The 27,250-nt window shown below is 38.8% G+C and overlaps 3 protein-coding genes across 3 annotated transcripts in view; 1 reads left to right on the top strand and 2 right to left on the bottom strand.

The window, feature by feature from the left end:
* LOC146401418 (uncharacterized) overlaps positions 1 to 27,250 on the top strand; it is a 274,139-nt gene that overhangs the window by 197,025 nt on the left and 49,864 nt on the right. The gene's annotated exons all lie outside the window — the stretch shown is intronic.
* On the bottom strand, positions 7,301 to 8,239 carry LOC100518434 (olfactory receptor 14J1-like). The gene has a single exon (XM_003128254.3). The coding sequence runs from the start codon at positions 8,237 to 8,239 to the stop codon at positions 7,301 to 7,303; it is 939 nt and encodes a 312-aa protein (XP_003128302.3).
* On the bottom strand, positions 25,023 to 25,970 carry LOC100524504 (olfactory receptor 12D1-like). Its single transcript, XM_084970303.1, has one exon. The coding sequence runs from the start codon at positions 25,947 to 25,949 to the stop codon at positions 25,023 to 25,025; it is 927 nt and encodes a 308-aa protein (XP_084826429.1). The 5' UTR covers positions 25,950 to 25,970.

Here is a 27,250-nt window from a genome sequence, read left to right as displayed (position 1 = left end):
AGTCGGATTCGTTAACCACTGCGCCATGACGGGAACTCCGGGAGTGTTTTTATGACATATTCAATTTCATATCTAGTGATTGGTCTGTTCAGTTGATCTATTTCTTCTTGACTCAGTTTTGAGAGGCTGTAATTCTCTAGAAGGTTATCCATTTTTTTAGGTTGTCAAATTTGTTGGCATACTATTGTAATCTCTTATTTTTTTTTGTATTTCTGCAGTGTACATTGTGATTTCTCCTTTTTCATTTCTTATTTTGTTTATTTCTGTTCTTTCGCTCCTCTTCGTGAGTCTGGCCAGTCGTTTGTCAGTTTTGTTTACCTTTTCAAAGAACCAGCTCTTCGTTGTATTGATTTATTTTTGTATTGTTTTTTGAATCTCTATTTTACTGATTTCCTCTGTAATTTTTATGATTTCCTTCCTTCTGCTGACTTTGCATTTTGTTTGTTCTTCTTTTTCTAGTTCTTTTAGGTGGTATGTTATATTGTCAATTTGAGGTTTTTATTCTTTTCTGAGGAAGGCCTGTATCACTATTAACTTCCCTCTAGGCACTTCTTTTCTGAAATCTCAGATTTCGAATGATCGTGTTTTGATTATCATTTGGCAATTGTGGTCAGAGAAGTTACTTGAAATAATTTCTGTACTCTTAAATTTGTTGAGGTTAGTTTTGTGCCCCTTATGTGATTGATCCTTGAAAATGTTCCATGTGCACCTGAGAAGAATGTATATCCTGATTTTTTTGGATATGGTGTCCTGAAAATGTCAGTGAAGTCTAGCTTTTCTATTGTGTCTATTGTGTGGAAGTGGCAGCAGCAGTGTGTGTTCCCGCAGGAGTGGGAGCAGCAACAGGTGGTGCTTGGTTGCAGTGCCCTCTTTTTTTCCGAATTTTGAGGTGACTGGGTCCTCAGGTGGAGCCTGTTCACAGACCCCTAGTTGTGGTGGACCACACCCCCCCTCTGGTTTCTGAGATGAATGCTGTGGTTTTTTCCCCTCCACCCCCCAGTAGATCACAGAAGAGACACCACATGGCACTTAACACCCCCACCCTACTGCCCTTAGCCCACACAAGAGGTGCCCGGCCACCCATAGCCCGCACAAAAGACACCTGGTCTCCTGTAGCCCAAGCAAGTGGTGCCTCGCCAACTGTAGCCTGCGCTAGAGGCACCCTGCCCTCTGAGACTCTGTATGTGCTCAGGGAAAGATATTCCTATGGTGGTCTGCCCCTCCTGCTCTCGCCCTCCCAACAATGGCAGCTTGCTTCTCCTATGGGCCCAGACCTCCTCCGAGGTTTCCTCAGCTATGGCGTTCTGCTCCCTGGCCCATGGTGCAATGCTCCCTAGGCCCTCAGGCTGTCTCCACACAGCCAACCCTAGTCCTCTCCTAGGAATTGAACTCAGGAGTGTGAATCTCAGCGCCCAGCCCCTGCTCAAGCATCTCAGTCTGTGGTGTCTGGTGGCAGTGGTGCAGATTGTCGGTGTGGCTCACATCTACTTTGTCCTCGGTCTAGTTGCTGTGCTTTTCTCGGCAACTTTGAGGTCCCTCCATCCTGGCAAATCTCCCCGTCAATTAGGTGGCTTCCAGGGTGTGGATTCCTTTCTTCTTTCACAGCTCCCTCTCAGGAGTGCCAGTTCCATCCTGATTCCTTTTCTCTCTTTCCCCCCACCTCTTTTTCTTTTGTTCTACCCAGTTATGTGAAGGGTTTCTTGCCCTTTTTGAAGGTTTAAGACCAGCATTCAGTAGATGTTCTGTGCAGATCATTCTACATGTCCATTTTTTTTTGATGTGTTCATGGGAAAAAGTGAGCATCACATCTTATTTCTCCACCATCTTGATCCTTATCCCCTCCAAGCTTTCTAATTAATTATAAATGTTATGTACTTTGTCCATCTTTCTATTGAAGTTCATATTTGTGGCTTTGCATAAGTTCATTATATATTCATCCTATTAATAATCTCTTATGATAGAATATGCTATGAATATAATACAAATAAAAACCAATTATTGTGTGCCGATTGTATAAATTATTGTTCTGAGTTCTTTACATGTATTAGTTTATTACTTCTTTCAAACAACCAGTGAAGGAAGTACTAAAACCATTCCTATATACCTCAAGAAAAGTGAGGCTCAGAGAATTTAAGTAAAATTTGCTTATTTTATTTTTTTATGGCTGCATCTGTGGCATTTGTAAGTTCTTGGGCTAGGCTTCCAGTTGGAGCTGCTGGCCTATGCCACAGCCATGGCAAACCTGGACCTGAGCCGCATCTGCCCGCTACATTGCAGCTGTGGCAACGCTGGATCCTTAACCCACTGAGCAAGGCCAGGGACCGAACCTGCATCCTCATGAACACTATGTCAGGTTCCTAACCTGCTGAGCCACAGCAGGTAACTCTTGTCTGCCTTTTTTCAATCAGTTTGGAGTTTTTTGATGTTGAGTTTTATGAGTTCTTTGTCTATTCTGGAAATTTACTCCTTATCAAATATCTTCTCTTATTCAATAGGCTGTCTTCTATTTTGTTGATGATTTCTTTCACTGTATGAAAGTTTTTCAGTTTGATGTAGTCCCACTTGTTTTGTTTTGTTTTTTTTTTTTTTGCTTTTGTTGCCTTTGCCAGAGGTGAAAACATCCAAAAAAATATTGTTAAGATCAATTCAAAGAGTGTATTGTTTATGTTTTCTGCTAAGTGTTTCATGGTTTTGGGTCTTACATTAAGTTTAACCCATTTTGAATTTATTTTCATAGATAGTGTGAGGAAGCAGTCCAGCTTGGTCTTTTGCATGTAGGTGTCCAGTTTCCCAGCACCGATTCATGAAGGTATATTTTTGCCTCCTTTGTTACAGATTAATTGACCACATGAGTGAGGGTTTATTTCTGGGCTCTCTATTCTGTTTCATTGATCTATACACCTGGTTTCATGCCACTATCACATTACTTTGACCATAGCTTTGTAGTATAGCTTTGTGCTATTGCTTGAAATCAGGGAGAGTAATTTGTCCAGCTTTGTTCTTCTTTCTCGAGATTGCTTTGACTATTTGGTGTCTTTTGTAATTATACACAAATCTTAGGATTATTGGTTGTAGTTCTGTGAAAAAGGCCATTGGTATTTTGATAGAGATTCCATTGAATCTGTAGATTGCTGGTAATCTCCTTGAGCAATTGGGCTTGGTGTCAGGGTCTAGTTTTGTGATAGGCTACATCCTGAGCTATGAGGTGGTGGAGGGGAGGAGAGTGTTCCCCTGACTGAGAAATAGTAGAATATGGCTACTGGCTTGGTTCTCTTTCCAGTGTGATGCTGTAGGATGGTCTCTGTGATGCCTTATCCTGGGTTCTCTGGTCATGCTTCCTATACTGATCCATAGGTGAGGGTATGAATTAGCTTCTCTGCCCTGGCAGGGTCTGCACATTTTGTTGTTTGTGTCCTGGATGAGGCAATGCTGTGTACTGATTTCCCTGACTAAATGGGGCCACTGGCTTGCTCTGTAGATGGGGAATGCCATGGGTTGTGTTCTTCGTTCAAATCCACTCTAAGCAGGGCTGCTATATGGGCTGTGAAGCTTCCCCATAGTCTAGCTAGGTTCCCTGGTTGGGAAAGCTGAAGGGTCCATTAGATAATGGATGTGGCTACCAATCTGTCTCCCTGCCTATGTGGAGGGGGAGAACCAGCTCCAAGGCTAGCAGGACTCTTCATGGACATGACTCAAGCTGACCCAAATCCCAAGTTCCCTTACTGATCAGAGTCACTGGATTTACTGTATAAACAATCAGCTATGCCTTCCAGGCATTCCAGAAGAGCATTAGTGGGCTATGCAGCTGTGTAGGTGTTCTGACCAGGCTTTCTAGTCAGGTGGTGCTGGCAGCTCTATTCAGCTGTGCGCTGGGCTATGACTTGGCTCAGTGCTTAGGTGGCAGAGGCAACATCCCAGGCTGCAGCCCTGGAAAGGCTCTACACTTGAGGGCCCCCAGTAGGCAGACCTGTGCCCTGACCACGTTCCTGGTCAGACTGTGCCACCTTCTTTTCTCTGAAAATGAGCAAAACTGCTAGCTGGGATTATGATTTGGGTGGTACAGGCAGCACTCTGCTTCCAAGATGCAAATGCTAGTTGTTGGAAGCCCCTTCCTCTTCTCCATCACATTCCCATTCCCAGCAGTCAAGCTCTGTAGAGCCCTCTTGCCATCCCTATGGGGTAAGCCTGAAGTGGGGGTCCCCATGCAGTGATCCGCAATGTTGGGGAGCATGGGATGTCCACCTTGGTCTTTCTTTTCCCTACTGGAGAAACCATAGGCTCAAGGGAGACCTCTCAGTGTGGTGCTGCACTGACCTGGAGGAAAGGCAGTGCAGGCAGCAGGGAGCTCCTCCTCCTCCCCTTCTAATGCCATTTGTCCTGGTCTCTGTGGTGCAGGGGGCTGCTTTGGCCTCATCTCTGTGTTCTGTCATTTTCTCAGTGATGCCTTATCTATGAACAGTTGCTAGTTATTCTTCTTGGGATGGGGAGTGAAGCTGGGAATTATCTATGTTTTCTTCTTGGTGATATCACTCTTCTAGTGTAATTTTAAATAATTTTATCTTTTACCTTTTATATTAAAGTTAAGGTGATTTAATCACCACCATTACAGTATTAGAGTGTTCTGCATTTGACTATTGTTATTTTTCCTACTAGTATCTACTATTTATTGGGCAACTTGCAACGATCTGTGCAACACATCATACACATTATCTGAATTGTTTTTCAAGGTAGGTGTTGCATCCATGTCTTACATACAAAAGTTCCTGAAAAAATAAGCACTTGCCCCTGATTACACTGATAGGGAGAAGGTAAACCATAATTTGATTCTAATCTGTCCTTGGCCAGCTCAAAAGCAAGGAAAATACGTAACAGTTTTAAGTTATGTGAAATAAGAGATAAAACTCTTTATTTACAGAAAACAATGTGTAATAGAAATTTGAATGCCTCTATAAAGATCTATTAGAAATAATAAGTAAATTTTGGGGATGAATGTATATTAAGTCAATATACAAAAATAAATCGAATTTCTATATAGCGACCACAAAAATTAGACAATTAAATTTTAAAATTCCATGTTATAGTAACATTAGAATTATAGAAATAAATCAAATCAAAGATGTATAAACCACTACTCCAAATTTAGTTATCATTTCTGATAGAGTTTTTAAGAACCTAGATCAATTTAAAAGTTTCTTGGTAATAAATTGGAAAATGCCTCCTTTTAAAGAAGACGGTTCAGTTTTTATCTTTTGCTTTTTACTGGTTTCTATTATGTAATTAAAGAAAAATTTATGTACCATACTGAGATGAGCAATAGCAATGAGCCAGCGGACTTATAAGGAGAGTTTTAAAAATCCTCTGATAAGTCCAGTGGGGTAAGAAGACAGTTCAGTTTGATTTATGGATTCAATGTAATTCAGTCAACATCTTAGTAGATATTTTTTTTCAAATTAAAAACCTGATTCTAAAACATATGGATAAGCAAAAGATCTGGAGCAGATAACAAAATCTGGAAGAACAGAGTTAGAAAACTTACACTATCCAATATAAAATACTACTATATAGCTACAGTAATTAATGGAGCTTGATAGAATAAGCATAAACACAGGGATCAACTGAATAGATGAAAGAACCTCACACACATATAATTTCTAAATTTATTACAAAGGCACCAACTGCAATTTTTTGAGAGAAGTTTATTTCCAATTAATCTGGATATCGATGAGTGAAATGACCAATGACACTTTTTTTATTCCATTGCAATGTTTATTTTCCAATGGATTATAGAACTAAATATGAAAGGTAAAACAGTAAAGCTTCTGGGATATAAGATTGGTTTGTTTTATTTTTATTGTTAATTTTTGTTTTTATATTTCAACAGTTTTATTTTTATAATTTTTATTATGATTGATTTACAGTGTTCTGTCAATTTCTTTTGTATATCAAAGTGACCCGGTCAGTCATACATAAAGTCACTTTTTGTGTTTTAAAATTTTTAAAATTTCCATTTTTATTATTCCACAGTTTCAGGATGGTATAACTACTTTTCCATCCATTTTATATACACTGACCAATTTTTGTTGTGCTTCTCAATCCTGAAGATCTATATTTTTAAGAATTCTGGGGAATTGGCTTCAATGTTGTTTCACTGGATGTTGCCTATTATGCATTCTCTTAATACATGGACACTAATCTTTCTGTAACTATTATTAGACAAATAGTGAACTTTTCCCTCTGTATCTTTGTGACTCCTAAGTCTTCTTCATTAACCAAAAAGTATTTTCCTTTTTTCCTCATTTTCTGGGAAATTCTTGGATCTGTCAGTGAGTGCATTTTTTCTGTCTTTTCTTGAATTTTATCTGCTGCTTGTACTATCCATCAAGTTTTAATTTTTGGTCACTATATATTGTATTTATATCAAGTTTTTGCTATTTTTCAAATGTGACTTTTTAAAACATTATTTTAATTGTGTTTTTATTTCTTCTTGTATTCATTCTCTGATTCACTGACTATTGTTCTACTTAAGCTTCTCACTCACATAAAACAATTGATATAGACTTTTCCATGGTGACCATTGTGTATTACCAATTGAAGCCCTGAAAGATGACTAGAACAGCAGTTGGACCCTTGAATAGCCAGAGAATATTGAACCAGGTGGTTATTCTGCATGCTTAAATACTATATAATATTCCAAACTTGATTGTAACTCAGGGAAAAAAAAGAATTTTCCTTTACCTTGACAGAAACGAACCAGGAAGGAAAATCAATTTGGAGACTTTAGAATGAAAGAAATTCACATTTTCATCAGACTTGACATTGTGGATTAAGATTTAAATCTATTGCACATACCAGTGTAATTTTTGTCTAACTCCATGTCAATGTTATTGTTACTCAAAGATAGTCCATTCCTATGGCTTTCCTCATAAAGACTTCTATTAGAGCTTTAATTTCTTTTTTTTTTTTTTTGTCTTTTTGCTATTTCTTGGGCCGCTCCCACGGCATATGGAGTTTCCCAGGCTAGGGGTCTAATCGGACCTGTAGCCCTCGGCCGATACCAGAGCCACAGCAACGCGGGATCCGAGCCGCATCTACAACCTACACCACAGCTCACGGCAATGCCGGATCGTTAACCCACTGAGCAAAGGCAGGGATCGAACCCGCAACCTCATGGATCCTAGTCGGATTCGTTAACCACTGCGCCACGACGTGAACTCCAGAGCTTTAATTTCTTGATTGACTCTGTTATGTTTTTCCAGTAGATTGTGATTTGTCTCTTTAATGAGGAAGGGATAGACGTGACTCAGCAAAAGATGTAGGCTTTTCTTCTTTTAACAACCCTTTGTAGAGCTGCCTTCATGGCTTTGTTTCTCAGGCTGTAGATCATCGGATTAAGTGTGGGAGGCAGAACAGTATAAAAAAGAGTAAGCAAAAAGTCTAATGCAGTTGGAGAGTCAGAATGTGGCTTCAGAAACTCAAAGGCACCAGTAGAGAGAAACAGTGTGACCACAGCTAGATGGGGGAGGCAAGTGGCAAAGGCCTTGGCTCTCCCCTCGGCAGATGGGATCCTCAGCACAGTAGAGAATATGCGTGTGTAGGAGAATCCAATGGAGAGGAAGCAAAGAAATGCCACCAAGGACAGAAAGCCTGTGACCCCAAGCTCACAGACATACTCATCAGAACAGGCGAGTTTTAGGAGCTGGGGAACCTCACAGAAGAACTGGTGGATGACGTTGGCACCACAGAAGTGGATGGAGAAAGTAGCAGATGTGTGCATAACTCCAGAGATGACCCCACTGATCCAGACGGCTAGGATTCCGTGAATACAGGTGTTGACATTCATGATGATTTCATAGCGCAGGGGAAGGCAGATGGCCACGTAGCGATCGTAGGACATCACTGTGAGCATGGCCAGCTCAGCAGATGCACAGAGAGTGAAAGCCAGACATTGCAGTATGCATTCCCAGAGGGAAATACTGCTAGTATGCCTGAAAGAGTTACAAATGGACCTTGGTACCGTCACAGAGATATAGCATATATCTAAGAAGGAAAGATGTTTGAGGAAGAAATACATAGGGGAGTAGAGACTGTCATCCATGGAAGTTGCAGCGATAATGAGTGTGTTGCCAGTTAAAGCCACTAAGTATAAGACTAAGAACAGAGAGGCCCATAAGACTTCTAGCTCAGGCTTGGCAGAAAATCCCATGAGGAGAAACCCACTCACTGTAGTGAAATTGGCCATGTTCCTTCTCAGTTTCCAAGAAGGATGCTGACTGCAAGACAAAATTGAAACCAATAGAAATGAAGTTTTTTTTTAATTATCAATATAATCCACTTACTCAGGGATGTTAAGGCAGGAAGGCAGGATCACTATTATATCACTGTAAATGCTATGTAGCTTTGTATACTAATAATTATATTGAACAATTTTAAGTACTCTGATTTAAGCATAGGAATTAGGTAAAGTAGATTGTGAATTTTAATGTCATGCATTTCAGGCAAAGGAACAAAAATATATTATTTTGTTTTTAGGAAATACAGTGCATCAAAATTTTTTTACATTAAAATTTCACTCAGTTCAAACACACAAACTCATATTTATAAATTTTTGAGGTGACTTTTTTTCTCATTAGTTTTTTTTTAATGAATTTTGTTTTTCCATCATAGCTGGTTTACAGTGTTCTGTAAGTTTTCTACTGTACAGCAAGGTGACCCAGTCACACATACATGTATATATTCTTTTTCTCACATTATCATGCTCCATCATAAGTGACTAGATATAGTTATTATATCTATTTCTAGCATCAAAATACCCACTGTTTCAATGCAATTTTATAAGTATGTGTCATATATGAGAGAAAAAATTCCCAATGCTTTTTTCTAAGAATTCCTTGAAAAAATAAATAATTCCAAAAATAAAAAGCACATTTTAATTGACATTATCTTATTTGCATTATGATATATAGAGATGATCATTACCTTTAACATAAAATATTAAATAAATTAATTTGAAAATTTTGAAATTCCTTGTAGGATATGGCAAAAGGCCAGCGACTTCCTGGTATAATTTTTGAAAGGAAATAAAAGGTTGATAAACACCTAAAAATTATTTAATCCTTTATTCTTAATTAAAAAATTATAGTAACAATAAGATAAAATTATCAGTGATTCAGAAATAGTGATAGAAAAGAGTCACTTTTCTTTAGTGAAATTACAAAGCTCTTGTAACTTTCTAATTTGAGTGTTGATCCAGAATTTTAATTACTTTTACTTCTTTGATCTCAACTGAGTACTTTTTCTCTGCAACTTAACTCTCTTTTAACAAATGAGGCGTTCAGATCCTCATGTCTTTGTCTTATTTCAAAGTGGATATTAGTGCTTTTAATACATAAGAAAAAGTGTATATGAATAATTTAATAATTTGTATCATATATTTCTGATCATGGAATATTTTTTGTATTTCTCTCAAAATATGGAACATGGCTTAATTGTTACTGAATTTTTCTTATATTTCATTGACATCAGAATTTCTCCCTAAGTAATAGAAGAGACTTGAAACCTGGATGACTGGTTGTGACAAGAAGCATATTCTCACAATCTTTGTGGCCTTACAGTCTTTCTCTCTGGGGTCTGTACTGGCCCTTGTTTTGTGAAAATGGAAAATATGGTTGTTTTGCTGCCACTGCAATATTTTGTTACTCAGTTTTTTCATTTTTCTGTACTGTTGGAATACTCTATCTCTGATATAGGTAGGATCTCACATCTCTTCTAAGTCACCGTTAGGGTCAATAAATAACAGGAATAGAAGGATATCAAGTGGTATCATTCCGTGGTTCATTTATCCCAGATTTCTTTGCTAGTTGCAAAAAGGAAGGAATTGCTGAGAAAATGGGAATTACACTGCACAAAATGTTTATGAAACAAACAATTTAAATCTCTCTGCTGAATTTGCAATTTTCATTTAAAAAATCCACATTAAAATGCTTTTTAATTTTGGCATTTATGAAATAAATGGCAATGACTGGTTTTATCCCACCCACTCAAACCCTGTTATTCACTGACTTTCTGTTATTCAGTATAATCATCCATTTTAGACACCACAGAAACTCACCAGAGCAAATCCAGGAACTTCCTTTCTAAACTTGGGGAAAATTAATCATTTACTACTTAGCCAAAGGTAATTCATCCACTTTCAGTGAAACATTTTCTGTGGAGAGGAAAAATAAGGATTTCCATTCTCATGATGCTCATCTATATAGCTCCCGTGTCATGAGTGGAGAGATCCTCAAATGCTGTGGGTATTTGAGGCTCCTTGAAAAATACCCTGGGACCCAAACTTGCAATTATATAGAATTTTCCTGTGGAGTATTTTTCTGTTGATTTGATTTAATGATCACACCTAGTTATCTGGAACTTCTGTTTATTTGTGTTCATTGGATTAAATTATTGAAACACATTGCAATTTGTGGCTCATATTTGTTGGGAAAACCCAACATTAAGGGTTAAATCGATTTTTCAGTTTCTTCATTGCAATGTAAATACCTATTCAGGGAAATCATGTTCCCTCTGTGTATCACTGTCAATTCAAAGTAATTGTCAGTAATCTATTGTTATTTATCCTTTTCTCAACTCTTTTATTAATTTTTATTAGAATGTTATTTCCATGAAACAGTGACTTACTCTGTTTCCATGAAACAGTTCATCTCTGTGTTACAAATGCTGTCTGGTGCTCTGCCTTATCCATAGCAGATCCTGTTAATTATCTGTGGAATCAAATTTAATTAAGTTCTAACATGTTTTTGCTCTGACAGACATACAGGAATTTTTTCTCTCCTAAGAATTTAAGTAATATAAGAACTTTAGTGATCAAATAATCTCAGCAGGAATTTTGAACTCTTACACGGTACGTCCAGGATGGAACACTTAGTGAGCATCTTCTGGTTGTCCATCATTGCATAACAGAGTGACTTAAAAAATTATTATTTTTCTCTAGTATGTGTGGATGAGCAGTTTCTGCTTGAGCTCTCTTATTCAGTTTCAGACAGATTTCAACAGTTGTTATAGACACCTGAAAATTCAATTTAGATGGGAGTCCGAAATGATTTGCTCACATTGCTGAGCAATTAATCATCATCACATTGATGAGCTGTCAAGCATTGGGCAATTGATGTTGGCTCTTGGCTGAAAACGCAACAGGGCAACTGCAGCATCTGCATGTAATCTCTCCTTATGATTTGGCTTCTCACAACACGACAGTTAGGTTATTAGAATTTGTTTACCTCTTCTTATGCTAGTAACTGAGAGCTTTTTAATTAATGTGGCTTCATCTAGTTGTACTGTTTTTCATTTTTTGCTTATTTTTTGGCTGCACCCTTGGCATGTGGAAATTCCTAGGCCAGGGATAGAACCCACGCTGCAGTTGTAACCTGTGCCACGACTGCGACAGCGACAGTTCCTTAACTCACTACACCACATGGGAACTTCCAGTTGTTCTGTTATTTAGACCAAGTCCAATCATTAAAATTCTTCTGCAAAATTATCTATTTATGAACATTTATTCTTCAGTATAAATTTTAGAATCAGGTTGTTTAATTCCTCACAAAATTCCCCTGAAATTTCTTTAAAGTATGTTGAATTCATTTTTGTGCATGTGCAAATTACAAGTTTATAATGTTTAATTATCTCATCTATACATGTGTTGTATTTTTATTTTTATTCAGATTTAATTAAAATCTATGGATAGAATTTTTAAATTTTTGCAAATTTTGGAGTTCCCGTCATGGCTCAGCGGAAACGAATCTAAGTAGCATCCATGAGGATTCAGGTTCAATCCCTGCCTTGCTCAGTGGGTTAGGGATCCGGCATTGCTTTGAGCTGTGTTACAGGTTTTGGACGCGGCTGTGATCCCCTGTTGCTATGGCTATGGTGGAAGCCGGCAGTTACAGCTCCAATTAGACCCCTAGCCTGGGAACCTCCATAGGCTGCAGTGCAGCCCTAAAAGAAAGAAAGAAGGAAACAGAGAGAGAGAGAGAGAAAGAAAGAAAGAAAATTTTTTTTTTTTTGCAAATTTTGTTCATTTTCAAAAGTGAAATTTGTTTCTATTTTCATTGTAGCTTATATCTGATTAAACTTTCTAAATAATTCTTACTGCTGTAGATGAATAATTGGTTTGTATATGTCTGTCTTGTATCAGGAAGCATTACTTAAGATTAGAATTGTTTCCTTCTTTGCCTTGTGCCGTCTATGCATTTTGACAAATGTATATAGTCATGTATTCACTATTACTGTACTGTACAGAATATTTTACTGCTCTAAAAATCCCCTGTGCATGGCCTCTTTATCTCTCCCTCTCCTCAAACCTCTGGCAACCGCTGATCTTTTTACTGGCTTCAGTTTTTCCTTTTCCAGAATGCCATATTCTTGGAGTCATATAGTATGTAGCCTTTTCAAGATTCGCTTTGTTCACTTAAGGATATGCCCTTAAGATGACTTTGTGTCCTTTTGTAGCTTGATACAGGTATATTTTTGTAAACTGTCCATTGTATGGATGTGCTGGTTTACCTATTCACCTATTAAAAGATAACTTGTTTCCTTCCAAGTTTGGGCAGTTATAAACATCCATGTACAGGTTTTTGTATAAACAGAAGTTTTCAACTTATTTGGGTAAATCTACAGGATTTTAAAAATATCCATAATAATGCACTCTTCATTGAATAGGATTTTTGCCTCTTCCTTTCCTCTTCTTTTATTTACTATTTAGTTTCTTATTTAATTACATTGGTTGAGACCTTCAGTTATAGTAGCAGAGATGTGATAGTGGAAAACCTTTGTTTTTCTTTCACATCTTGAAGGGATATTTCTAAAGTTCTTCATAGCACGTGACATTGGCTGTAGTTCTGATAGACAACATTTTAGTAAGTTTCATAGCTATAATTTATTAAATTTAGTTGTGTTCCTTATATTTCTAGTGTCCTGAGAGTTATCATAAAATAAGTGAAATTTATCATCATTTTCATCCATCTGTTATTATACTCTTGTAAATTTTGTGGTTTAGAATTCCGTGGCAGAGTCGAGCAAGAGATAAATAACATTGGCAGGATGTTTTATTTTTTTTATTTTTTTTATTTTCCCACTGTACAGCAAGGGGGTCAGGTTATCCTTAGATGTATACATTGCAGTTACAGTTTTTTTCCCCCACCCTTTCTTCTGTTGCGACATGAGTATCTAGACATAGTTCTCAATGCTATTCAGCAGGATCTCCTTGTAAATCTATTCTAGGTTGTGTCTGATAAGCCCAAGCTCCCGATCCCTCCCACTCCCTCCCCCTCCCATCAGGCAGCCACACATCTTTTCTCCAAGTCCATGATTTTCTTTTCTGAGGAGATGTTCATTTGTGCTGGATATTAGATTCCAGTTATAAGTGATATCATATGGTATTTGTCTTTGTCTTTCTGGCTCATTTCACTCAGTATGAGATTCTCTAGTTCCATCCATGTTGCTGCAAATGGCATTATGTCATTCTTTTTTATGGCTGAGTAGTATTCCATTGTGTATAGATACCACATCTTCCGAATCCAATCATCTGTCGATGGACATTTGGGTTGTTTCCATGTCCTGGCTATTGTGAATAGTGCTGCAATGAACATGCGGGTGCATGTGTCTCTTTTAAGTAGAGCTTTGTCCAGATAGATACCCAAGAGTGGGATTGCGGGGTCATATGGAAGTTCTATGTATAGATTTCTAAGGTATCTCCAAACTGTTCTCCATAGTGGCTGTACCAGTTTACATTCCCACCAACAGTGCAGGAGGGTTCCCTGTTCTCCTCAGCCCCGCCAGCACTTGTTATCTGTGGATTTATTAATGATGGCCATTGTGACTGGTGTGAGGTGGTATCTCATGGTAGTTTTGATTTGCATTTCTCTTATAATCAGCAATGTTGAGCATTTTTTCATGTGTTTGTTGGCCATCTGTACATCTTCTTTGGAGAAATGTCTATTCAGGTCTTTTGCCCATTTTTTCATTGATTGATTGGTTTTTTTGCTGTTGAGTTGTATAAGTAGCTTATATATTCTAGAGATTAAGCCCTTGTCAGTTGCATCATTTGAAACTATTTTCTCGCATTCTGTAAGTTGTCTTTTTGTTTTCTTTTGGGTTTCCTTTGCTGTGCAAAAGCTTTTCAGTTTGACGAGGTCCCATGGGTTTATTTTTGCTCGAATTTCTATTGCTTTGGGAGTCTGACCTGAGAAAATATTCATGATGTTGATGTCAGAGAGTGTTTTGCCTATGTGTTCTTCTAGGAGTTTGATGGTGTTCTGTCATATATTTAAGTCTTTCAGCCATTTGGAGTTTATTTTTGTGCATGGTGTGAGGGTGTGTTCTAGTTTCATTGCTTTGCATGCAGCTGTCCAGGTTTCCCAGCAATGCTTGCTGAATAGACTTTCTTTTTCCCATTTTATGTTCTTGCCTCACTTGTCAAAAATTAATTGACCATAGGTGTCAGGGTTTATTTCCGGATTCTCTCTTCTGTTCCATTGGTCTGTCTGTCTGTTTTGATACCAGTACCACACTGTTTTGATGACTGTGGCTTTGTAGTATTTCTTGAAGTCTGGGAGAGTTATGCCTCCTGCTTGGTTTTTGTTTCTCAGGATTGCTTTGGCGATTCTGGGTGTTTTGTGGTTCCATATAAATGTTTGGATTGTTTGTTCTAGTTCTGTGAAAAATGTCCTGGGTAATCTGATAGGGGTTGCATTGAATCTGTAGATTGCTTTGGGTAGGATGGCCATTTTCACAATATTGATTTTTCCAATCCAGGAACATGGAATATCTTTCCATTTCTTTACATCTTCTTGGATTTCTTTGATTAAAGTTTTATAGTTCTTGGTATATAGGTCCTTTACCTCTTTGGTCAGGTGTATTCCAAGGTATTTGATTTTGTGAGGTACAATTTTAAAAGGTATCGTATTTTTGTATTCCTTTTCTAATGTTTCATTGCTGGTATACAGAAATGCAACTGACTTCTGAATGTTAATCTTATATCCTGCCACTTTGCTGAATTTATTAATCAGTTCAAGGAGTTTTGGGGTTGAGTCCTTAGGGTTTTGTAGGTATAGTATCATGTCATCTGCATACAGTGACAGTTTGATCGCTTCTCTTCCTATATGGATGCCTTTGATTTCTTTTGTTTGTCTAATTGCTGTGGCTAAGACTTCCAAAACGATGTTGAAGAGCAGTGGTGAGAGTGGGCATCCCTGTCTTGTTCCAGATTTGAGTGAGAAGGCTTTCAGTTTTTCCCCATTGAGGATTATATTTGCTGTGGGTGTATCATAAATGGCTTTGATTATATTCAGGAATGTTCCCTCTATACGCACTTTGGCGAGGGTCTTGATCATGAATGGATGTTGGACTTTGTCAAATGCTTTTTCTGCGTCTATTGAGATGATCATATGATTTTTGACCTTTTTTTTGTTAATGTGGTGTATGATGCTGATTGATTTGCGTATGTTGAACCATCCTTGTGAACCTGGGATGAACCCAACCTGGTCATGGTGTATAATTTTTTTGGTATGTTGTTGGATTTGGTTGACTAAGATTTTGTTGAGAATTTTTGCATCTATATTCATCAATGATATTGGGCGATAGTTTTCTTTTTTGGTGGTATCTCTGTCTGGTTTTGGAATGAGGGTGATGGTGGCCTCATAGAATGTCTTTGGGAGTATTCCTTCTTCTTCAACCTTTTGAAAGAGTTTCAGGAGGATGGGCACCAATTCCTCTTTATATGTTTGATAAAATTCACCTGTGAAGCCATCTGGTCCTGGGCTTTTATTTGTAGGGAGTGATTTTATGACCTCTTCAATTTCATTTCTAGTGATGGGTCTGTTCAGTTGGTCTGTTTCTGCTTGATTCAGTTTTGGCAGGCTGTAAGATTCTAGAAAATTGTCCATTTCTTCCAGATTGTCAAACTTGTTGCCATACAGTTGTTCATAGTATTCTCTTATGGTTTTTTGTATTTCTGCAGTATCCGTTGTGATTTCTCCTTTTTCATTTATAATTTTGGTTATTTGGGTTCTTTCTCTCCTCTTTTTAGTGAGTCTGCCCAGGGGTTTGTCAATTTTGTTCACCTTTTCAAAGAACCAGCTCTTGGTTTTATTAATTTTCTCTATTGTTTTTTGGGTCTCTATTTTATTGATTTCTTCTTTGATCTTTATAATTTCCTTCCTTCTGCTGACTTTAGGACTTTTTTGTTCTTCTTTTTCTAATTCGTTTAGGTGGAGGGTTAAGTTGTCAATTTGGGATCTTTCTTTGTCGGGAGCCATAAGGCTGCTCCAGTAAAGAAAGCAAAGCCACAGTCGGCACCTGCATGAGGCTTGTCTGGTTAGCAGAGCTACAGACAAACTGAAGAAAGAAGAAGGATTGCGGATGTGTGAGGCTTGTCTGGTTAGCAGAGCTACAGACTGCTGAAGAAAGAAGAAGGATTGCAGAGCAATCCCTTGAAAGACATCGGCTCCAGGAAAATAAAAATGATATCCCCTAAAAAATATGTTAATCTATTTTTCTGTGTTTATCCTTCCTTTTCTATCGCTATTCACAGCTTTCTTACTGCTAAAGATTTGCCCTGGGTATGTAAAACACTTGAACCAAAACAGAATGAAGTTGTTTAAACAATGTAATGGAAAAAGCCTTTGTTTTGGAATAACAATTTATGGCACCTATTTTGTGAGAGTATACAGGGGAAATTTATGATTTCAGTCCCTTTACTTAAAAAGAAGTTTGGGGCTGGGAAAATGTTGTTTGGCCTATAAATTGCTATTTTCTATAATAGATATATTTTTAACAGTGTCACTTGTAACTTTCATCCCTTGTGGGGGCATTTGTTAATTTTTGGGTATAATACTCCTTTCTATTTAAATTGGTGGTTTGGAACTTACGTAAATCAGCACAATAGGTTAAATGCTTAGCTTGCTGGCGCCACATAAATCGTGGTTTTAAGAATGCCATGAGCCCAAAGCTTTCATGCGTTTTGTTGACTACATACACCTTTAGTTAAAGAATGTTAGGTATCATAGTTTATTACTTATTAAAGCTTTGTTCTTAATATAGAATAGAATAGCTACTGTTGTTGACCTTTTAAGAAAAATACAGTGTGAAACTTTAAGTTTGTAATCTTGTAGGAAAATCTGAAGTTGAAAGGAACATGTTTTAACTAACCTTTTTTTGTATCTCGGGTGGAGGGAACAAAAGGGCTTTAAATCAAATGTTAATGTCAAATCTTACACGAAACCTGATTGTGAAATGGTATAAAAACTGATACTTTTCATTTAATAAATTGGGTCATCTGCAGCATGCAGCTGAGGAGTTGGCTCCAATTCTTTCCGCGCCGTTTGTAGCCCATCCTCTCCTTCGGCACTCCCTGGCTGCTGGGGCTGGACCTCGGCATTTCTTCTTTTTTGAGAAAGGCCTGGATTGCTATAAATTTCCCTCTGAGCACTGCTTTCGCAGCATCCCATAGATTTTGAGAGGTTGTGTCTTCATTATCATTTGTTTCAAGGTAGTTTTTAATTTTCTTCTTGATTTCCTCATTGACCCATTGGTTTTTTAGTAGCATATTGTTGAGTCTCCATGGAGTAGGTTTTTTCTCTTTGCTTTTCCCATGGTTGATTTCTAATTTCATGGCATTGTGGTCAGAGAAGATACTTGAGATAATTTCTACGCTCCTAAATTTATTGAGATTCGCTTTGTGTCCCAATATGTGGTCGATTCTTGAGAATGTTCCATGAGCATTTGAGAAGAATGTGTATTCTGCTTTTTTTGGATGTAGTGTCCTGAAGATATCAATTAAGTCTAACTTTTCTATTGTTTCCTTTAGGATCTCTGTTGCTTTATTGGTTTTCTGTCTAGAGGATCTGTCCATTGATGTGAGGGGGGTATTTAGGTCTCCTGCTATGATTGTATTCTCATCAATATCTCCCTTTATGTCTGTTAATATTTGTTGTATGTATCTGGGTGCTCCTATATTTGGGGCATATATGTTGATGATAGTAACATCCTCTCCTTGGATGGATCCTTTAATCATTAAATAGTGTCCTTCTTTGTCTTTCTTTATGTCTTTTGTTTTAAAGTCTATTTTGTCTGATATGAGCGTTGCGACTCCTGCTTTTCTGTCATGTCTATTGGCGTGAAATATTTTTCCCCACCCTTTCACTTTCAACCTATATGTATTTTTTTGTCCTAAGGTGAGTTTCTTGTAGGCAGCATATTGAAGGTTTTTGCCTTTTTATCCACTCAGCCACTCTGTGTCTTTTGATTGGGGCATTCAGTCCATTGACATTTAAGGTGATAATTGATAGATGATTATTTATTGCCATTTGAACCTCGTGTTCCAGTTGATTCTATGGTTCTCCATTCTTCCTTTCTTTTTGTTTTTTTTTTTTTTTGGGTGGGTTGGATGGTCTCCTGTTATTATCTGCTTGAGTATATATTTTTTTTTTCATTTTTTGCAAATGCAATATTTGGTTTTGGCTTGTGGTTGCCCTGTTTTTTAAGTATGCTAACCCCTTCCCATAATTGTGTGTTTTAGCCTGATGGTCCTGTAAGTTCAAACACTTCATTACTATATTAAAATTAAGAAGAGAGACATACATATAAACAAAAAGGGTTATTTACCTCCTGACATCCCTTGCCCACATTTTATGGTTTTGATGACTCTTTTTTATTTTTTTCTTTTTAATTTTATTTTGTTTGAAGCATGTTCATGATTAAATCTGTATGCTGGCTTATTTGAGTGACTGCTCTCTGATTGCGAATTCCTCAGTCCTAGTTCTTCCTCTTCTTCTTCTTCTTTTTTTTCTTTGCTTTTTTCTTCCCTTTCCTTCCTTTCTTTTTGGTTTAGAGAAGCCCTTTCAATATTTCCTTTAACCTGGGTTTTGTGTTGCTGTATTCTTTAAGTTTTTGTTTGTTGGGAAAAATTTTTATTTCCCCTTCTATTTTAAATGATATTCTTGCTGGATAGAGTATTCTAGGTTGCATATTTTTTCCTTTGAGCACTTTAAATATCTCTTGCCATTCCCTCCTGGCCTGTAGTGTTTCTGTAGAGAAATCAGCTGATATTCTTATGGGGGTTCCCTGGTAGGTCACATTCTGTTTTTCTCTTGCTGCCTTAGGATCCTCTCTTTATCACTAACTTTTGCCATTTTTATTATGATGTGTCTTGGTGTGGGTCTGTTTGGGTTCAGTTTGTTTGGGGCCCTCTGTGCTTCTTGTATCTTGAATCCAGTATCCTTTAGATTTGGGAAGTTTCCAGCAATAATTTCTTCAAATATATTTTCCATCCCCTTATTTTTTTCTATTCCTTCTGGAATTCCTATTATGCGTAGATTGGCCCGCTTTATATTATCCCATAGGTCTCTTATATTGCTTTCCAGTTTTTTGATTCGGTTTTCTGTCTGTTGACCAGATTGAGTGATTTCCATTATTCTATCTTCCATATCACTGATTCGTTCTTCTGCATTATTCATTCTGGTTTTTACTGCCCCTAGTTCAGTTTGCATCTCTGCAAATGAATGTTCTAGTTTTTCTTGGCTCCTCCTTATATTTTCTAGCTCCTTTCTGAGGGTATCTGCATTACTGTTCATATCTTCTCTTAATTCCTTCAGTATTTTCACTATTTCTCTTTTGAACTCCAGGTCTGTCAGACTGCTGAGATCTGTTTCATTGTTGACTGTTTTAGGTGAGTTCTCCTGTTGGTTTGACTGGGGGTGGTTTTTCAGCTTCTTCATCTTGCTTGTTGTTTTCTTTCTCCTGAGGGAGTTGTACTCTCCGTTATCAGGCAGTGTTTGCTTTGTCACTGCCGTGGAATATTTCCTGAGGGCTGGCATTGTTGGTCCATCTTTTTTGAGGCAGTGTGGCTTTTCTGGAGTGTTGATGGGGCTAACAGTGTTTCTTTGAAGCAAAGGAGGACTTCCTGAGGGCAGACAGGACTGGGAGGTCCACCCCACGATGGTAGCAGATTTCACTTGGTCATGCAGAGCTTGCTCTGGTGTTTTTAGGCTGTGGGGTTCTTGCAGGGGGTTGGCGGTGTTGGGCAGCTGCTCTTCAGGAGTGCATCACCCCCTGGGGGCTGGAGCAGCTATCTGGGTCACTGAGAACCTAAGAGGCTCTTCCCTAGGGTAGCCCAACTCAGAAGGACAGCCTGAGAATGTAGGCGGATCTTTTCACAGTCTGGCCGAGCTTGTTGCAGCTTTTCTGGGCTGCAGGGGCTCTTCCAGGGGGCTGGTGGTGCTGAGCAGTTATTTCACGGGAGTGGGGCACCCCCTGGGAGCTTGGGCGGGTAGCAGGGCCATTGGAGACCCAAGAGGCTCCTCCCCAGGGCATCCCAACTCAGAAAAACCATCTGAGATCTTTTCCCAACTCAGCCAGGCTTGTTGCAGCTTTTCTGGGCTGCAGGGGGTCCTGCCTGGAGCTGGCAGTCCTATGCAGCTGGTCCACTAGAGCATCCCCTGGGGGCTTGGGCGGGTAGCAGGGCCGTTGGAAACCTAAGAGCCTCCTCCCCGGGGCAACCCGACTCAGAAAAACCGTCCGAGAATTAGGTCGATCTATTCACAGCCTGGCTAAGCTTGTTCTAGCTTTTCTGGGCTGCAGGCCTTTTCTCGGGGGCTGGTGGTGTTTGGTGCTGCTCTGCGGAAGTGTAGCCCCTCCAAAGGGCAAGCAGGCCTGTGCAGGGACAGCCCCTGCGGTGGTAGGCTTCAGGCAATTTTTGAGGCCACCCCTCTTGGATGGCAGGCAGCCCCAGGTCTGTGAGAGCGTAGGGCGTGGCGGGGGTGGGGGGAGGGGATACACTGGGAAGCACAGTTTTCAGCTAGCTAGTGGGCCTGTAAGCTTGCTGTGGCATGGGGGGTATTCTATGGGGACCTACCCCTTCTTCTCTCCCCTCCCCAGCACGGGCGCAGACCAGGCTCTTCTCCCAGGTTCCCTCTGATGTGGCTTTCCACTTCCCCGCCCCTGGAGTATTGCTCCCTTCCTCTTGGACAGCTTTGTTTTCTAGTCTCCCAGGCAGTCTCTGCCGAGTCAAATGGTTTCTAGACCTCCCAAGCAGTTTCCGCTCTGCCCCGCCCCCCTAGCCCGGGGACTAATCTCTGGAGCTGAGGTGTCAGTGCCCAGCCCCCACCCAGGCGGTGCCCCCCGGCACTTTCTCGGGGATTAACCTTGGAGGAGAGGTCTCAGTGCCCAGCCCCCACCCAGGCATCTCAATTTTTGGTGACTGTGCCCGTAGTTCAGATGGTCCGTTGGGTTCTTGATCGGCTTTTCTGTACTCCAACTTACTGCTACACTCTTCTCTGCATCTGGAGATTCCTCTGGTTCGTTTGATCTTTCACCCAGTGACTTTCCAGGGTGCGGGATCCCTTTCTCCTCCGCAGTTCCCTTTAGGGAGCGCCGGTCCCACTCGGATTCACCTTCTCTCACTCTCCTCTTTTCTCCCGTTCTGCCCAATAATGTCATGAATTTCTTGCCATTATTGGAGTTTAGGTTCCTCTGCCAGCGATTGGTTGCTGTTCTGCACGAGTCATTTATACTGTAGATGTGCTCTTTTTGTTGTGTTTGTGGGAGAGGGCAAGCGTGTCCTCCTACTCCTCCGCCATCTTGTCCTCAGTCCCAGCAGGATGTTTTGGTTACTCAGGCTACAACAGAATTGCACAGAAACAAAGATAAAAGCATAGTAGATATTAGAAAACTTCCGAAAAAATACAACATGAATAAATACTATGAGATAAATAGTAGTTAGATTAGTCATCGTCCAAGATCCATCTGATGTCCTCGAGTGATCTTTGTCATTAGATATTTAAAGGGGACATTCATCTTGGCTATTCCTCTCAGAATATGTTACTGGTTTTAGTTTAATATCCCAGCCAGATGGACACATTCAATGGTGTCCACTTGGTCTTCTTGAATATGATAGCTCATTTCCTACTGACCAAGGACATGCTGAAGGAGCTTCTAGGTAGCTCAATCCCAATTTTATGCCTAATTGCTGGGGGATGACCATTGAAGGTGTCTGCAGTACCAGGAGATACACTGTAAGTTGGGACTTAACCTGATTCCATTTATTACCTGATCTCCCTATGCCCACTCTAACATGTTGATGCCAACTCAGACCAAGTGTCTAATAGTCCTTGAAATATTTTGGTATTTTCATTTTCTCAGTATACAGTTAAATCCAGCAGAAATGGAGATAGTTCCGTTTGGGGAGAAATAGGGGTATCTTTTCAGTTAATGTTTGCCATGGTGTTGCAGGCCACTTCTCCAGGGCCATGATTACGTTTTCAGGCAAGAAGGTTAAGAAACAGAGTAGGTAATCCTGACTTTTTACTGGGGAAGAACATCAGTGTCCTGCTTCTCCACTCTTGCCTTTTAACTGTAGAGTTTAAGCAGTATCCCTGTTGACTGCTCCCTAAATTTGCCCCCAGAGATACCATACTCTCTTAACCGTGTTCACAACTCTGTAAGTCAGGGCTTCTTGGCTGCCTTGAAAATTTTATGAAAATTTTAAGTGTCTTGATTCTGGTGGTTCAGTTCTACCATCTGTCCTCTATTGTTTAAGATGCCCCTTTTCTCCATCAGTGTTAATGGTCCAGCTCTGTAATTTTCTCTCCATTATCCCCATTCTACAGGGGAGAGTCACCACTGAACTTCTTGGTAATTCTGATACTCCTCTACCAGAACATTCCTGCTGATCTTGGTGAATGCTATATCTCCTCTATGGTCTCTCGTGGAACATAAGATTCTAGTGTATTTTCTCACCTTACATGATATGTCCACTCCACTTTCCCGAATCTCTCTTATCCTTCTCGTACCATCTGCCACAACAACTCAGGCATTTTCCACACTGATATCATGGAACACTGCCTTGTTTAAGCTTCTCAGAGCCACATTCCTTGGGTCCTTGCCTAAGAATCCAGTGTCCCCGAAGGAAGAGATTCTAACATAAAATCCAATTTTATGTTCAGTCTCTTTCCTAAGCACTCTCAAAATTAAGATCCATGGTTATTCTTGCTAGTATGTGCTAGCTGATACATGCAATTTTTTTTTTTAGTTTCTTTTTTTTATTTTTTATTTTCCCACTGTACAGCAAGGGGATCAGGTTATCCTTACATGTATACATTACAATTACATTTTTCCCCCACCCTTTCTTCTGTTGCAGCATGAGTATCTAGACAAAGTTCTCAATGCTATTCAGCAGGATCTCCTTGTAAATCTATTCGAAGTTGTGTCTGATAAGCCCAAGCTCCCGATCCCTCCCACTCCCTCCCCCTCCCATCAGGCAGCCACACATCTTTTCTCCAAGTCCATGATTTTCTTTTCTGAGGAGATGTTCATTTGTGCTGGATATTAGATTCCAGTTATAAGTGATATCATATGGTATTTGTCTTTGTCTTTCTGGCTCATTTCACTCAGTATGAGATTCTCTAGCTCCATCCATGTTGCTGCAAATGGCATTATGTCATTCTTTTTTATGGCTGAGTAGTATTCCATTGTGTATAGATACCACATCTTCCGAATCCAATCATCTGTCGATGGACATTTGGGTTGTTTCCATGTCCTGGCTATTGTGAATAGTGCTGCAATGAATATGCGGGTGCATGATACATGCAATTTTGATCTTAATCTGTCTCTTCCCTTAGCAGCCTCGGGAAATCCCAAGTTAGTTTATGCAGATCTTTAACTGTCATAATTGATCTGGAATTCAAGAAAGGCATACACGGTTGTCTACTATAATATGGAAGACAGAAAGGACATCTGTTGTACCTACGTATCTTTTTTTTTGTAGTTTTAAAAAATACTCTTTTATTTAGTTATTAGACAAGGTATAGTTATCTTTTTTGACATTATCTGTGAGATTTTTTTTTTATTTACTTTCTTGTTTCATGTCATTGTTTCTTAACTGCTTTACCAGGGTCTTTGTATACAATTACTGTCACATGGGGATAAGCATAAATTAGAATTCAGGACTCCAAACATCTTGGTTCTTTTTCTTCCTCTGTGAACAGTAACCTTTAGCGAGTCATTTACCTAGTTTTTTTTCTTTCTATGTTACTGAAAAATGACACTAATAATTTAGTTTGTTGAAATAAGGGTAGAATAGGAAAACAAAACAAAAAAGTAGAAAAAATTTTGTAAGTCAATGCTCTCCATGACATGAAGCTGAGAATAAAAATAAACCACAAATAGGATAAAAGATATTCTTGGATTTTTTAAAAAACTGTCTCCACTTTTAGTAATATTTCACCATAATCCTTGACAGTTTTGGCTGTTTGACTTGTAAAAAATCTGTGAAAATAATGGTTCCAGAACTTTTTAGATGAATCACTGGTATGAGGCAAACGTGATAACCACTACACTACGGAAACCTCATTAGATGAATCACTGGTTATTTTATTTCTGTTAATTTATGATTAGAATGTCATTTTCTTTAATTACTTTTTTTGGTACCAGCCTGCTTAGATAACAAGAAATCATGAAGTATGTCTTAATAAATTCTCCTTAAAGCATATAAGTTAACATTTATTTCTCTAATTGAGTAATTATGGTCTTAAATGAAAATCCTTAAAAACATAAAAGCTTGCTGATTTTATTTATCATACTGAAATTGCTAACTTGGAGGGATCCTACAGATAATCAGACCTAAAAACTATCCATCTATACACTTCATGGATAAAATAAGCATATTTGTGTATATAAATTCAGAGGCAAGCACATTAGAATATACAACAAATCAATTTTGTCACATCATAGGTCAAAACCAAATTTAGCATTGGAGTTTGACGCGTAGTGTTCCATGTGCTCAAGTTTCCTTTTTCCTACCTAAGAACACATTGTTTTATACAAGTCAACTAGACTTTCCCATTTATTTTTTATTTATACAGTTTCCTCTGTTATGTATATGGTAAACAATTGAGAAGCAGGTTAATTTCACATCTCAACTTCCTCATTGCCTGTCTATTTATGCTCAGAATAGATCTCTAGATACCTTCAAGTCAGAATCTACTTCTGATCACCCTCTTCAAAGCTGCCTTTACTTGCTTGTTCCTCAAAGTATAGATGAGTGGATTTAATACAGGAGTGACCACACTGTACATAATGGCAATGATCCTGTCCTGGTCCATGGAGCTACCTGAGGTAGGACGAATATATGTGAAAACAACGGGAGCAAAGAAAAGAACAACTACCATGAAGTGGGAGGCACAAGTGGACAGTGCTTTATGAAGCATGCTGCAGGAATGGGTCTTGAAGGAAAGATGGGTGATAATGTAGCCATAGGAGAGAAGTGTTAGAAAGAATGGACCCATGGCAATGGTCCCCGTGACAGTGTTGAGCAGCCACTGGTTAAGCTCAATGTTCCCACAGGCCAGCTTGAGCAAAGGCTTAATATCACAGAAGAAGTGATGGATGTAGTTGGATCCACAGAAGTGTAAGTGAGAGGTCATTACGGAGTGCAGAAGGGCATGGAAAAAACCGATGATCCAGACAGTGACAGCCATTTGAGTACAGACCCGAGGATTCATGATAAGAGTGTAACGAAGTGGTTTGCAGATAGCCACGAAGCGGTCAAAAGCCATCACGGCCAACAACAGGGCCTCTGTGCTGCCGAGGAAGTGGAAGAAATGAAGCTGGCTTATGCATCCCCAGAAAGAAATTGCTTTGTGTGAGGAGAGGAAGTTCTTCAGCATCTTTGGCAGCGTCACTGTGGAGTAGCAGATATCTAGACAGGACAGGTTTCCCAGGAAGAAATACATAGGAGAATGGAGTCTTGGCTCAGAGATGACAACCATCAGGATGGCTCCGTTCCCAGCCATGATGACCAGGTAAATTGTGAGGAAAAGCACGAAGAGCAAAGGCTGCAGTTCTTGGATGTCTGTCACTCCGAGGAGAAGAAATTCAGTGACTGATGTTTGATTGGTCATCACTTAAAAGCAAAGACAGAAGAGTATATGGAATGCTATCTCTACTGGAAATTAGAGTCCTCCAGCTGAGGATCTTCCCTCCTGGACAACAACATTTTGAGGGCGAGCATTGTTGGCGTAAATAGTCCCAGCACAGAGGTTTTACAGTATGTAGACCATTAGCTTATAAAATGGTAAGGTTATATACTGGTTATGAGCTATTATTCAACTACCTTTTTTTCTTTATTAGATTTATTTTTGTTTCTCCCAGGGATTCAGAGCCTGTTGCCATCCTGCCATCTGATGTGACTCTGAGCTTCTACTTTCTGATACAAGTTGCCTTTTCTTATCCTAAGTCAGCTGTAACAGAGAGTAAGTTTTAAACTACTCCATTACACCACTATCTCTGACCTAGTAAGAAACTGTCTGAAGTGATTTTTACTTAAGAAGAGATAGTTTGACAAAAATAAAATCTATAAGTACATCTGAATAGATATGCAGAAATTGTTGTTTTTCCTCTAAAACTCTCCCATTCAAAAACTGGAAAATCCCTGAAAGGAGAAGAAAAAAATTTGGTATGAATAAAAAAGAATAAAAATGTGAACTAGGGAACATTTCTAGGGATCTCTAGGCTATATGGCTAGAGAAAAATTTGAGGAACTATTTAAATTTTTTTCCACCTGTATAAAATGCTGGCTTCAAGGAATTCAGAGTAGCTTTCTTTTATAGCCGCATATATTGTGTATATTGTTAAAATTTATTACTCCTGTTTAAGACATATATGTTTAAATACAATTTTTTTTGTCCTCTGACCCACAAATCAATATTATATCAAAAATTCACTTGGAGAAAAAATTTTCCTGACTTTTAAAGAAAATTATAATAAGATTTCCTTTACTAAATGATTTATTTTATTCACCACAATATGAATATTTAGAGATTACATATTTACTTTGCAGACTATCTAGAGAAATGGCTATAAAAATGTAGGCAGTATAGGGATTTCATAATCACAAACACAATGAGGAGTCTATCCTGAGATAGAAAACCAGCTCTAAATTCTGGGCATTTAGCTTTAATACTAGCAAGATGATAGAGAATATGAGTAGCTTCCCAGCTGGTCTCCTGTTTTCATTCTCATACCTGTTGAGTATTCAAATTCACAGCTATGGAATCTGTTCAGGTTTATACTCATGAAGAGGAAATAGTAGAAATATATTTGAAAAGGAAGTAGTAGAAAAATATTTGAAGTGATAGCTTCTATTGGGGGTGCAGCATAAGCTTGTCATCTTCCCCAGCCATTTTTTTCTGAAATTCTGCTT

The sequence above is a fragment of the Sus scrofa genome, chromosome 7 (assembly GCF_054392235.1).
Source record: "Sus scrofa isolate SSC_HxYL_T2T_F1_AM1 chromosome 7, Sscrofa_HxYL_maternal_Yorkshire_Landrace_v2.0, whole genome shotgun sequence".
Taxonomy (NCBI): Eukaryota; Metazoa; Chordata; class Mammalia; order Artiodactyla; family Suidae; genus Sus; species Sus scrofa.
Note: the sequence above shows the minus strand (reverse complement) of the source record. Positions and strands in the feature narration are given on the sequence as shown.

Excerpts from the sequence above, each read along its gene's own strand:
- LOC100518434 (XM_003128254.3), bottom strand. The coding sequence starts at position 8,239 with ATGGCCAATTTCACTACAGTGAGTGGGTTTCTCCTCATGGGATTTTCT.
- LOC100524504 (XM_084970303.1), bottom strand. The coding sequence starts at position 25,949 with ATGACCAATCAAACATCAGTCACTGAATTTCTTCTCCTCGGAGTGACA.